At 38.6% G+C, this 13,626-nt stretch overlaps 1 protein-coding gene across 1 annotated transcript in view; it reads right to left on the reverse strand.

Annotated features, from left to right (window-relative positions):
- LOC117499715 (collagen alpha-1(XIX) chain) overlaps window positions 1–12,568 on the reverse strand; it is a 92,938-nt gene extending 80,370 nt beyond the window's left edge. Inside the window, exons 1-9 of the mRNA XM_034152299.1 lie at window positions 12,476–12,568; window positions 9,797–9,919; window positions 8,968–9,042; window positions 8,789–8,888; window positions 3,201–3,324; window positions 2,800–3,075; window positions 2,091–2,171; window positions 1,331–1,450; window positions 412–469 (exon numbers count right to left, since the gene is read on the reverse strand). Coding sequence (XP_034008190.1) covers window positions 412–469; window positions 1,331–1,450; window positions 2,091–2,171; window positions 2,800–3,075; window positions 3,201–3,324; window positions 8,789–8,888; window positions 8,968–9,042; window positions 9,797–9,884 — 922 coding nt within the window. The 5' untranslated portion in view covers window positions 9,885–9,919; window positions 12,476–12,568. The remainder of the gene's footprint in view (window positions 1–411; window positions 470–1,330; window positions 1,451–2,090; window positions 2,172–2,799; window positions 3,076–3,200; window positions 3,325–8,788; window positions 8,889–8,967; window positions 9,043–9,796; window positions 9,920–12,475) is intronic.
- Between the last annotated feature and the right edge of the window lie 1,058 nt (window positions 12,569–13,626).

Genomic DNA, 13,626 nt, shown 5'->3' on the forward strand with positions numbered 1-13,626 from the left:
TTGTTTCCTGAGAGAAAGATGTATTCCTCATCCTTTGACGATGAATTTCTGCCAAAGTATACATTTCCCCCCGCAGGGACTTGCTCTTTTCTTCACATTTAGACCTTGCAACTGTCCTGGAATACCAGTGACAGAGAAAACCGGCAACAGACTATCATTTGAGAGCAAAAGTACGGTTATACATCTCGAGAAAAAGCACAGTGACCCAGTGATAATTCTCTCTGTGATTCAATGAATGCTTCTGAATTATGTATGAGTTACAGTAAATTGTGGACGCTGCCTCCATACTTAAATCTACACTGCAGTGAACATATTGCACTTAGTCCCAGCATGTTTCCTTTAAATTATACAAAGAAAAAGGTACATTTGTATACAACAGCATGTAACAGCATAACAATGTAGTCCTTTCCTTGTTTCCTTTAACCCCTTTTTGTCTTGACAGTCCAACTACACCTGGAAGACTATCTCCCTGTGTTTATGATAAACAACAATAAGTATAATCAATGAGAAAATGGGTCTTGTGTTCTTAGATCTCTCTTTATCAAACAGGAATTGGATGGTGCTACATTTTGTAGGAGAACATAAATCACCACATACTTTAATCCTTGACAATAAAGCATATGTCTTTGTTTGTGGTGTATTGCTGTTGTTTTATGTGTGCTTTTTTTATATCTGAAGCATAAAAACTATAAAAAAGTTGATCACAAAGGAAAAAGAAATACAGTACTCTAAACCAATTAAGTATTTTGATTTCTGAATAAATTGTTGTAGACCCAATAATAAATATGTTTTAACTGGAAACAAATATTATCCATCGGTAAAGTAATGTAGTCAAAGTGTTATTGAGCTTTATCTAATATCTCAAATACATTTCTGCATTATAACAAAATACTGTTCTTATCTAGAAAGTTGATTCTATGACAAGTTGATTCTGTAATTTACAGACAAAATGTGAACATTATAAAATACTGTTTGTGGAATTGGACTTCACCTTGGAGCTGTACCATCTGCTCCCCTTCCAAAGAGGGCTTGAAGCCGTAAGGTCTCAATTTGCATTTTAATCTAACATTCATTTTGGCAGTAGAAATAATCATTTATAGCAGGTTCCAGATTGACAATGTATGAACAGTTTGGGAGCAGTTTAACTGTGTATGCTAATAGATCGTGGCTATACTTCCTTTTTTGGCTTTCAAAGAAGACATGTTCTGGTACAAATCTCCTTTAAACGGCAGTTAAATGCCAACATGCAGTGTAAATCAGTGCTGGTTCAGTAACAATAGGCATTACACGTACTCAATTAGAGGCCCTTGGTGGCTGGAATTGATTGTACCTTTTCAGCTGGACAGTGACATCTGTCAATTGACTTTGCGGCGGGCAGAGACAGCATCAGGGGGAGCTTGGCTGCAACCGGGGGAGGGGCCGTCCCATTAAAGGTCTGGTTGGCTTCACTCTGGATCAATAAAGAATTTTCACCATTTAAACACCTTCCTTTGTACTGTTTGCTACAGAACAAGGCAACAAAAAACTCCAAAATCCACAGTAAAACAGCCTTATCAATCCAAGGGAACCAGAGTTGTAGGTGGAATTCATTTACATCAAGCTGCTAAAAGCAATTATAAAAGTGAAATTCAAAAAGTACTAAGCAGACAAGCCGTGATAAGTCCTTGTCAAGGTTGTGTGAAGTAACTTTACACTGACATGACAGCATGCTTATGGAGACATGTAATGGTAAGGGGTCAAAGGTCATCTCTCCATTTGGAATCCCTGTAACATTAGCTCTTATTGATTAGACGGTGGTGGAAGAGCTCTGTTATTAAATGTCTTTCTCTGTAGTTTTCCTTTCATACACAAGACAACAAATGTTCACCTTCATTGGCTGATCACACTGCATAGGTTAACATACAAGCTAGTGCTATCAATATAATTGGTAAATGTGCTTGAATAGCTCACCTACTAGAGTTCCATGTCTCACAAATCCATTATATATAATCTGTATTACTTGTTTATTACTCCTTATACTTCTTATTCTGTCAAATTAATAAAATAATCAGTCGGTATTATTAGTTTGGTGAAATATCATAGCGTTTTACCTTTGGCTCCTGAAGCTCACAGCAATTTTCCATCTCGGCCATATAAGGGTCACAGTAGATGAGAATTTGTCTCAGTTCAATCTGTGGGAAAAAAATCTCATCAAGTAACCATTACAGCATCATACAGTACAGTAGTGTCATCATCACATTATGCCTATATTTCGACCATGCGCTTCATGGGTTAAGACATCACTATTTGTTCAACTGCCAGCTGCTGTAACTTGAAAACTCCCTAACATTTCCCTTTACGTTTTTTTTTTAAAAAGGCTTCAACTTCTGCATGAATTGCAGCTGCTTCAGAGCAGAACTTGAACCCTGCCATTCTTTTCCAATGCACTGCTTTCCATCTACCCAAATCACACGGCCCAAAAAGTCAGCTGTTAATGCTACTTAAGCCAAGTTCTACGCAGAGGCGCTGGGTGACCAAATGGCATAGCTGACCTCATGTTCTCTAGCACTTTAGGGGCATATCTGAGAATGTGCGCAACACAAAGGACACAATAAAGGATTTACAGAGATTAAGAAGTCTCCCCTGAGGCATGTCTTAAATACCTTTGGAAATCATTGGTGATGCATTTTGAAAAACACTGAGGATAATCCACTATCAGTGGAGAGAAGTAATAAAACAACTGCATACAAAAATTGTACGTCCTTAAAAGACGCTGTTGACTATAGCTAAAATGCTTCACGGAGTTTGCGTGGGACATACGTCTATAGGTCGTCCATCCTCCACTCGGGTGGTGATGAGAGTGCGCCCACGGAAGTCAACACTGTCTTTCTCATCCGTCAGCCTCCTTTCTATTAGCTTGCAGTCCAAATAAATGGAGACTATGTTGCTCTGGACAGAAACGCCCAGCTTGTGCCACTGGCGATCAAAAAGGGCATGTAGGTCACGGCTCTTAAACGTGTAGCGGAGAGCGTTCTTTAGCTCGCCCCGGGAAAAAAACTCCACCGCCTTCTTGCCACCATCGACCACCACAGATACCTGAGGAGCACAGAAGAGTTTAAAAACAGGGTTCTTATTGCCAATAAACATGTATCCTGTCACATCGGAGCGTATTTGTAGATACTGAAATGCATATGTGTCATTTAAAATACAGTGAGGCTCACCTGACTGTCTCCTGATTGGTCAAATATCTGCCATAGATACCAGCGATCTTTTTTTGTAGTTCTTCTTACACGGAAGATGGTGACAAGGGAGTATTCACTTGAAAGCCCATTTGGAAATATTTCTCTGAAAAACAAGAGATAACAAAGTCAGATTTTGACTGAATGTAAATATTAAAACAATCTAGAAATAAAAAGTAACAGTGTAATTTCTTAATATCTAATGTGAGCCTTAAAGCTTTCAGGGGCTGAACAATGAACCAGCCAATCAACTTGAATGATCAATAAAACATTTCAATATCCTCCAGCTGCAAAGCCCCTCACATAAATAAACCTGACAAACTTGATTCCATTTAGCTTGATGAATCGCATACAGGCTTCCCTTTCTCTCAGATAATGAAAACATGTTGAAATTGATCCAAACTCTAAGAATCCAATCTTTTACCTCACAGAGATATGGCGTGCTAAAGATATCGGGTTATAGATGCAACGCAGTTACAGGTTTATGTGTATGACCTCAGCTGCTCCGTAAAGTCAAATAACAATTCTGTATTCACAACCGAAAATGTGTTCCAACAGAAGCAAACTATGCAGAGAAAAAAGAGGGAACATATAGAAAAACAATATCATATTTCAAATCAGACACGCTCTCAAATGAATTGTAGCTTATTTACTATCTCATCTCTCAGCCCACACCCCCATTTCCTTATTCATTTTATACATAGCATAAGAGAAAAAAAACACTGTACCCTTCAAAATACCCTAACCCTTGCCCTAACTCCAGATTCAGATTAACAGTCAAAAGTGGAAGAGCATAAACATAATAAATCAAGATCAGCAAAAATAATAATAATGCAATGATAAGGTCATTGAAAAGGCAGAGCACAGCCCGAGGGAGGAGGGAGAGAGTTTCTTCAGACAGGTTGGAAATTAGTTTTCACTCCAATATATCATCTCCCATTCTCTCAGAGCTTCATACCCTCTCCTATTGTGTCCCCTGAATTCTTTGAGATTTCGGTGTAAACGGTACATGACTAAAATGATAAATACACCAAGTTAAAGCTCCCGAAAAGAAATGCCTCTTTGAGAGGCCAAGGGCTGGGAAGGTTATTTGTTGCCTGAGGGCTAAAGGACTATTTCAGCTGCAAATCAATATGGAAAGTGGCAGGGCAATTTATAAAAATGAGGATTCATAAAATAAATTCAACACTGAATATTTCTGCTTGTAAACCAACTGCTGCTTGTAAACCAACTGCTGCTTGTAAACCAACTGCTTTTACTAAATGTGTAACACATTATTATGTAGAGTTTCCACAAGGCAAAGGGTAAAACAGAACTCCTAAAGCACTTGCACCTGCAGCTTATGGAACATAATACATGTAAGCATTTTTAATATAACATATAAAGTCTGTGAAATTACAATTCAGGGCTGTTTTCTGCTCAAGCCCTGGAGTTCACACCCTTCTTTACAAAGTTCCCAACTAAGTCTGCTCGTGTTTCAAAACACGGCCCGTCTACAGTGCGGCACACTTGATCTCCGTGGGCCCAGGGGGTAAAGTTCATGACCTTGTGTTGACTGCCATCTGTGGCTAAATGGCTAAACCGGAGCTCAGCGTGGGTTGGTTTCAACACCGCTTTTCTGACTCTTGGGAGAAACGCTACTCTGCATATTCAAAGACGTGATGAGTGAAGGGAAAGGATCATTTTGCAAGCTCTCATGCTGCAACTTTCACTGTAAACGGCACCGTATTTTTTCAGCCATGTCTCATAAAAGTTATATTAATATAACTAATGCACACTGGCATATATTGGAGAGAAAAAATACATAACTGCCTACACAATTAGATTCAATAACGTTTTAATGCAAGTGAGAAGTCTCCATACTACAGAGTTGGATTGTACGACGCTGAGTAACCTGGTTCAAATTTCAAATTGTTGAAACAGCTCCAGCAGGAAGTACAGCAAAATAAGACATTTTGAGTGACAATTAGTGTGCATAACTACTCTGCATTGATAGCAACTATGGCAACGATCAGGATTAGCACAAAGATCACAGAATAACACGCTGTCTTCCACAAGAGTTACAATCCAATTGTATATTCGTAATCCATTTGAAAGGAGCTTTCTGGAAACCATCACTAGTCTTTGAAGACATCTTTGACCATGCATATTGCTTGGCTTGAACGACTCCTTGTATAATCAGGGACAAAAGTTTGACATAATGTCACAGCAACACTGCCGCTCTGGTAGAGAATCTCCCGGAAGCGGCTTTAGTGTCCCGGCTCGTAAGAAATCCTATCTAGGAGGATTCTCCAAATTAGTCAGAGGAATCAGATGGCTGTAGCCGAAACAATCAAATGTTTGCCTAGTTGGCTCACATCACTATCACTGACACTCAATCCTCTGACAGATCAAAGTGGGCTCAACCATGACAGTTTATACGCTAAATGCATCATTCATGCTAGCAAGGTCTATAACCTCCTCTCAGCAGGACTCCTGTTTCCTGTTTAAATGTGGGAATGCTTGCCAGCAGGATAGAAGGCTGCCACTGATGAAGCCAAATCAAATGCATGCCTGTGATCTGATAGAAGGATATCTTACCAATGGAGAGACATTTTATTACCGAGTGTGCATGTGTGAAGCTTAGACTGCCATGTTATCATCCTTCCAGGGTAAATAGGTGTTCTTCTGAGAGTTAACAAGCCACCAATAGCAGAACAACATCTTGAAATGTCATCTGCCACCAGGAGTGCACGCCGTATCATTAATTCAGAGTAATTTGTTAACTCCAATCAACATGGAATTGGTTTTTTTAAATGGGCAATTGTTCATGGTTGAGAAACCCCCCAATAACACAACTGTTGCTATGACTATCAAACACGTTTTCACAGTGACTGACCCCGTCTCCAGCCACTGCTAACACCCCGCAGGCTCATGCTTCACTCTCCAGAACATTCCATTTCCAACTCTTCCTGGCCTGATTGTCACTGTTGCTTCATGACTTTGCTTTCCTGCGTCTTCAACCTGAACCCTTTTAGCTTCTACTTCTGTTAACCTGGGGATTGTCAGCTACTTCCGTTTTGCCTTTAAGCCTTTGTATGATTATTTTAGCATTAAAATCACTCAAGTCTGCAGGTCTCTATTCGAGCCATTTCCCTTGCTGCCTTGTACCCACCCCGGGACACAAACCCCTGGACGTGAAATTGACAGTAAATACTGGGCAGTTAAATCACTTCAAGCCGCTAACACATGTAAGACCGCGGGATAAAACGTCATATAATCAACGTATATGGTTGCAAAATATATTTCTGACCAGGATATTGAAGAATATAGACAAGCACTGTATGTATAAGGTATTTAGATGCTGAGTCAGGTATACCGTATTGATTGCAGTAAAACCATTAATTAGCTGACAACAGTCAAAATCTACCGAAGCCCCAGATAAATAAACACAAACAAACCTGGCTTCCTTGTCCTTTCATATTTTAAAGTTTCTTCAGCATTTACATATGATGTGAAATAGCTTTCTGTTTCCCATTGAAACATTTAGCTTACTAGGTGCTTTGATGATAGTTGACATCCCAGTCACACAAATCACATAATGAGACATTGTTGTCACATTCGAGGGATTCCAATTACCATTTCAAAATGAGCAATGGCTGTTAAGGAGAAATGTATTAGTGAAATGGAAAAGGTCCTTTTGTGCTGAGCTTTATACTGACAATTTGATTCGATATTTAAAAGGCTGAAAAATAACAAACAGGTGTTCACATTTGAAAGGTTCAGCTCACAAAAAGCACAAGTAGTTTTACATTTGTATAAGGACAAGTTTGTATTGTACTCTAATGCTTGGGTATGTAATGTTTTGCAAAACCAGGATTTTAATATCAGCAATAAGAACTTTGTTCCAATGAGGTGGCTTGCAAGAAGAGAAAACCACGCATTGATCATTTTTTGCTGAACATTTCAAGAAAGAAAAAGGCACAGCATTCTTAAGACAGACCTGACTGCAGCATTGTGCTTCAATTCTGTGTGAGCTCGTTTTGAATACATGTTGCATTTCGTAGGGGCAATTTGTCACTCTGCACAAATGTTCCTTGAGTGTGTCAGCTCTGATCCAAGCACAATAATGCGTACTATGCCAAGAAGCTGGCAGAACATTACGCAGATCCAGAGAGCGGAGCATCTATTGCTGCATATCCTGCGAGTAAAGTGAGCAATGTTTTAGTGTCTGAGGGGGGGGGGGCAGAGGAGGACTCCTGCTCCGTGCAATTGCCCTCGCTTTCCTTCCTCAGCTGACATGCAGTATCACCTGTCAAAGTACTTAGATAATTGGATATGAGAGGGATAGCAGTCTCGCCACTATAACCAATGACACTGTCAGCAGTGTCATTGAGAACCAGCATCTTCTTGCACTATGAGCGCAGACTGAGGGAAGGGCTGGAGGAAATGTATTTTCGGCTGCCCGACTGAACAGGGAAGCGGATCACAAATCACCTGGCGCTAAGATTCTTTCACCTAGCCAGAGAGAGAGAGAGAGTGGCAGTAAATGTTTACAGTTGCATGTCATGTAAAAATGCTAAAAATATCCGCTCCTCCTGGAAGAATGACACAGTGTTCTCTTTCACTGAGGTCACAAAACAATAAACATCTAAGAATAAATGTTTCCAGATCCAAAACATTACTGTTAGGACAAGAACGACAAAGCGTACAGGCTCATATGTGCCACGTGTCTTTCTTGATGTTGCTAGTATGTAAGTATAATCATAAATATCATATGGAAGTAACATCCCCCACTATATCATCAATATTAGCATCAAGGTGAAGTCACAGTGCTGTTCCACCACTTGACAGGGGGAGGTCTTCATTAAATGGCACCTTAGTGTGTCATTTATGTAGATATGTTGTTATTCCTATCTTATTATGCAGTACATGCCCCAGCTTTCTTCTTCCCCTTTCCTTTATGTCCCACATTGTGTCCTTAGGAGATTTCGAGGAATAAACGCAATGTATTTTAATTCTGTTCAAATGATTCCCTGTCTAACAGCTCACCTCACAGCTTGCCCTTATTAGCCAAGGCAAATGGAACCTTTGCTCTGAGCAGAGTGTATCTGAGTTGCCTCAAGTCATGAAATACAGTAATGGACACAGTTTGTTTCTTAGAAAATCCATCCAAATCAGCCTCATTATGATCTGCACACCTTATTATAGCAGTGTTATTGTATCATTTCTCATATGGTCTTAAAATATATGAGTTTATGAAAAACCTCCTTATTCAGAACCTGCCCATATGGAAGCAAAACCAGCAATACCCTAGGTGTTAATGAAAATGAACACTGCTGTTTAATACCATTAATAGGCTCGGCTTCACATGAGTGACTGCATCTTTTAGCCTTCTCTCATCAGACTACTGTTCCATAGCAAGAGCATGAGAGTGGTAGAAATGAAGCAGGATACAGGGAGATTATTTATCAGGTTATGGAAGACATGCAGGCTGTCTGTCCGACTTATCCTCAAATGTTATGAGGTACAAGAGTACAACATCTGAACCCTAATGACGCAGAAAACAAGCACACAAGGATGCTACTCACTTTGTTGGCTTTATGAGAGGACTGCTTCCTAAACGATATGACGGAAGGTCCTCTGTGATCGTTCCCTTTCGGAGAAGAAACTTTTCCGTGAGATCAAATCCTGTGAACAGATTTAGTGTCAATATATTGAAACTGTTGACATTTATGACAAAAAGTAATTGTGATCGTCCAGAACATACCTGTGATGTCCAGAGGACGATCTAAGACATCAGTGAACCTGTGCTCCTCTACGCTCAGAGCGGGGCATGAGCCATCTACAGGAAAGCCACCAAGAAGTTGGTTGTACCGGGAACAGATGTTCATTTATGTTTTGAACCAGTTTTGTACAATTTTTATAGAAAAGGAGACAATCAATTGAATCATGAATTTATGTGGATGGTGCATTTCCTTTCATCTTCTTCTTCAGCAAAAATCCAATCAGAGCAGGAAAGCAATTCAAAGTTTTTTCCCATTCATCTTGAGTTTGAATTTATAAAGTGACCAACAGAGACAGGACTCTGAGATGTAATTTAGAGGCAAGATCCGCTTTACCGAAAATGTAATGGACTTCATGAATACGGACATTTCATTAACATTTTTACAAGAATAGTTTTGTTTCAAGCTCACACTCTCAATCTATTCTAAACATAAAGTACAACACAAATATCAGATGATGGCATTACAAAGGGTTGTTTGGCACTGTAAATGTATTGTGAACTAAAAATGTTTTGTAAAACATTAATATATAGAGAATTTGAAACATTATGCTTAGCTTAACAATAGCATGGACATGTTACCCTCTCCATATGAATTTGTGAAGTTATTCAGTTTAATATATGATAAAATAAACGCCAACAAAGCCTTTCAATCATAAAATGTCTGACCGTCTATTCATCTGATACAGATTTGTATATTATAGTGATACAAGGTGTCTGCTTTATGTTAATATAGGGACATTTAAGAGTACAATAACTGGTTACACAGTTGAAAGACACAAGTTGCCGGGCGAGGAAAACAAAACACACATACCTGTTCGTTCACTCACTGCCATTCCAAAAGTGCAAGGAATTACATTTACAGTCCAAATCAAAGCAGTCCATCTTAACAAGCAACCCATGGCTCTGACACTAGAAAGCAGTCCCACCTGGAAACCTGGAGACAAACATAGACATTTTTATTTTACGTTTAAAAAATAAATAAATAAATGGATCAATTGTGTTGTGTTACTTATATTTGAACAATATCTAATATATAACTTCATAGCAGACATTAAAAAACAATTTGGCACCAGTTATTGTTATTATACACGTACCATTTGGCTCGGTTTAACTGACACTTGGACTTATTGAGATGGTCTAGTTCTGAAACAATCCGATGTGTATCTACTTTTTTAACCAAACATACACTTTAATTCTCCTCAAATGTCATTCATACATTCACTAAATGAGATAGTGTTCGAAAATTGCACTATTATGAGAATACGTTTGACCTGTAAATCATTTTTAATTCTCTTAACAGCCCACGCTTATGCCCACTTGTAAGTCCCTAAAGCCTCTTTGTGTTTATGTAAAGCCACTCAATCTGGAGAATGCACTTCTGAGTCCTTCCTTCATTAGTTTTCATGAACACCTGCCATGTGATGAATGAAGATGTTCAGATGCAGCTAAATCATTATACACTAAGCAATGTTTATGTTTAGGTTTGTAACTAGCAGCCAAGCTCCCTTTTGCTTTCCTTAGACGGTTTGTAATCCATTAGGCCTGTGTGTCGTTACCACAAATTAGCAGAGGAAGTGCGCTGATACTTAACTTCAGAATATAAATGGGGCGATTTGAATATGGAAGGTGTAAATCTAAATGCAATATATTGATGTTAAAAAGATAAAACAAGTGACTTTGATTCATTGTTTTTCTTCCTCTAACTTTATCTCATTAACTTCATTAATCTCACATTAACTTTAAGAATGTATGAAAAGTTTGATTCATGATTGCTGATCCTCAAGTTTTTTTTTTTATCATGTCTTCTTTCATAATGCCAAAGCCTTGATCTGTATGTCTGTAGTACTCTCTTAACACTTGTGTTTTGATCTGTAAGCTGACAGCAGTGTCTTGTTCAAGGACGTCACCAGCGAGAATAAAAACCTGGAAATCTTAAGTAGTTCTCTTAAGCCATTTGACAGAGGTGCCAAACCAAATCTTCAGCATTACTTGTGCCGTTTCAAAGAAGGCAATTATTATTTTTTAGGGCTAAGTCATCCTGGATAGCAGGAGTGTGGTCAAAAGGATAGTCAATCAATTTCAGCAGACTATTCCAGCTCAAACAAAACGCTTTCAAAAACTTCAGAATTGATTTGCCTGCCAAAATTGGTGCACTGGCAAAGAGTCGATTATAGAACACATAAGAAAAACATTTATTTCAGGCGCTAGACTTTTAGGGACCACAAAAAGATGGAAGAAACTCAACAGAAACCGGTTTACACATCATTAAAGCGTGATTGAAAATCTATTTGTTTTTGTGTTTATTCTATTCAAACAACAGAAAGGGACACATCTGTGTGTCAATCCAACAGAAGATAAAGGGAAAAATCATTAATTTAACGACTAACATTATTATTTCAGTACTTGGAAAGTAGTTTTGTGACATCACAACTTGAATTCTGTTGCAGAGACTATAATCCTTCCTTCCTGTTGTACATTTATATATTCCCAGAAGGGAAAAAACTAATGAAGACAGAGCAGAGGACTGCACTTGACCTCCACAGACCAGAAAACAGCCACAACACATTCAGGGAATTTATATGCCCCGTCACAAAGTGTGTCCCCAAAACCTTTTATGATACTCTCCTTTTTTTAACTGCGTCTATCCTATCAAAATAAATCTTGTCTGAATGATTAATTCCCAATCCTGCTCCAGGCACTTGTTCCTTCCACTGGATCATAAAGTTTTGCATGTAGGCCCATAGTATCATGGCGCATGGAGATGAAGTGACTCTGCCTTTCACAACTACAACCATGCATGGGCCGTAGACAAGCAACACTACAGAGGTATCACATTCCTTTTCTGTGTGAAGGAGTAATGCGATTCCAGTTATTTTTCCAAATACAATCAATGCACACAGTTCATCTGCAGTCAATTCATATTTTTTGTAAGAAATTATGTTTTTATTTAAGACCACATGTCGTTTTAAATCATGCAGTTTAGTGTACAGCACCATCTGCATGGATTTCAATCTTAAATTGAGAGTGTATTTAATTGTGTAGGCTACTATTAAACAGTTAAGTTAAGGTGGAAAGGGACGTTACTATAAGCTGTCACTCCATTATTCATAAAATGTGTCACTTCTGTATTATTCAAAGAAGCGTGTTTCACTGCGCGACCGCTGATTGGCTGCTTGTTTTTTTTGTAATACTTTAATAATTACACTATGATGGATTTTCTTTTAGTGTCCGGACAATTTCGCACTCTGCTGTTAACAAGTCATGCAATACGGTACGTGCTTACTGCTCCGGAGCGTGCATACATCTGAATAACCTGTTCATAAGGGGATGGTCCCGGTCAACACACAAGTTAAAGAACCATGCGGAGAAAAAAAAACACTTTAATACGGAGCGACAAAGATGCGAAATGAATCCGTTATAAAAAGGTTTTCACGCTGATATTTAAGCCGTTTTTTTGTATGTACTGTGAAATAAATCTACGAGTACTTACAGTTGGTGAGAAAGTTTCCTCTAAGGCAGAAAAAAAGAAAAAGGAGCGAAAAGAGTATAATCCATGTGTGATAGCGATCAGTGTGATTCCGGATTCCAGGACTTGGAAATAAAAGTCACAGTGGGATCGCCAGCTAGATCGCAGTCCTTATTAGTTGCACCGAGTGGCCCTCCCACTCTGTCATTATTACTGAGACGCACCGACAGAGACTTCAGCAAACAAGAGGAGCACGCACTGAAAGCTTTCATATTAAGAGCGAGTGCATGCCCAGCGGGGGTTCAAACTCTTCTCTAACTCAGCCAGGTGCGGGAATTAAACACAGTTTGATGTATTGTCTTCTTAGTAAATGTACTGAATAGAGGTCTAACTCTAAGGGATTTGCTAACCTTTTAAGGTGGCTTCTTTAAGTAAAGTAAATATAAGAACAACACAAAAAGTCTTAGGGTTCATTGATCATGAGAAAGAAAATTGATGATTCATTATATAATAGAATATCAGAATCAGAATACTTTATTTATGGGGGGAAATTGGGTATTGTGACAGATGAGAAAGATATATAATAAAAGATACATAATAAAACAATATATATAATACAGAAATGTATGTGAACTAAAAGACGTTAATGTAAGAAAGTTCAATAATAAAATAGAATAAAAGTTGTTTATATGAACACAGGAGGATTAATACTTTATATTATTTATATTGAGCTCATTGTTGAAAAAACAGCATTATGCTATGGATGTTCCAACATATTATAGTGACAGCTCTCAGCTCTAAAGGCAGGCCTGGTGCTACAGCAACATACACATACTATTTTAGCACCATGTCGCATTACTGCCATGTGAGCAACAGCTTTAACTTCCACTTTACATGCACATGCACATGCAGTCTTATCAGTAGTATCTACATGCTGACCACAACCCACTAAGGGTCTCCTCATGTTGAACATGAGTCTATACTGTATGCCTCATCCATATTGTATTACAGTGTTTTTCTAACTAAATGAAGGTTAAAAGCACAGGTACTTTGTCCCCTGACGTTTTTGTTGAAACAGCACACCGACAGAAACAGGTGTTTGGGCTCCACACACATAACTGTTTAGACAGATGATTTCAATGCACCCTCCCCTTCACCACGGGGACACACACAGA

The sequence above is a fragment of the Trematomus bernacchii genome, unplaced genomic scaffold (genome assembly GCF_902827165.1).
Source record: "Trematomus bernacchii unplaced genomic scaffold, fTreBer1.1, whole genome shotgun sequence".
NCBI lineage: Eukaryota > Metazoa > Chordata > Actinopteri > Perciformes > Nototheniidae > Trematomus > Trematomus bernacchii.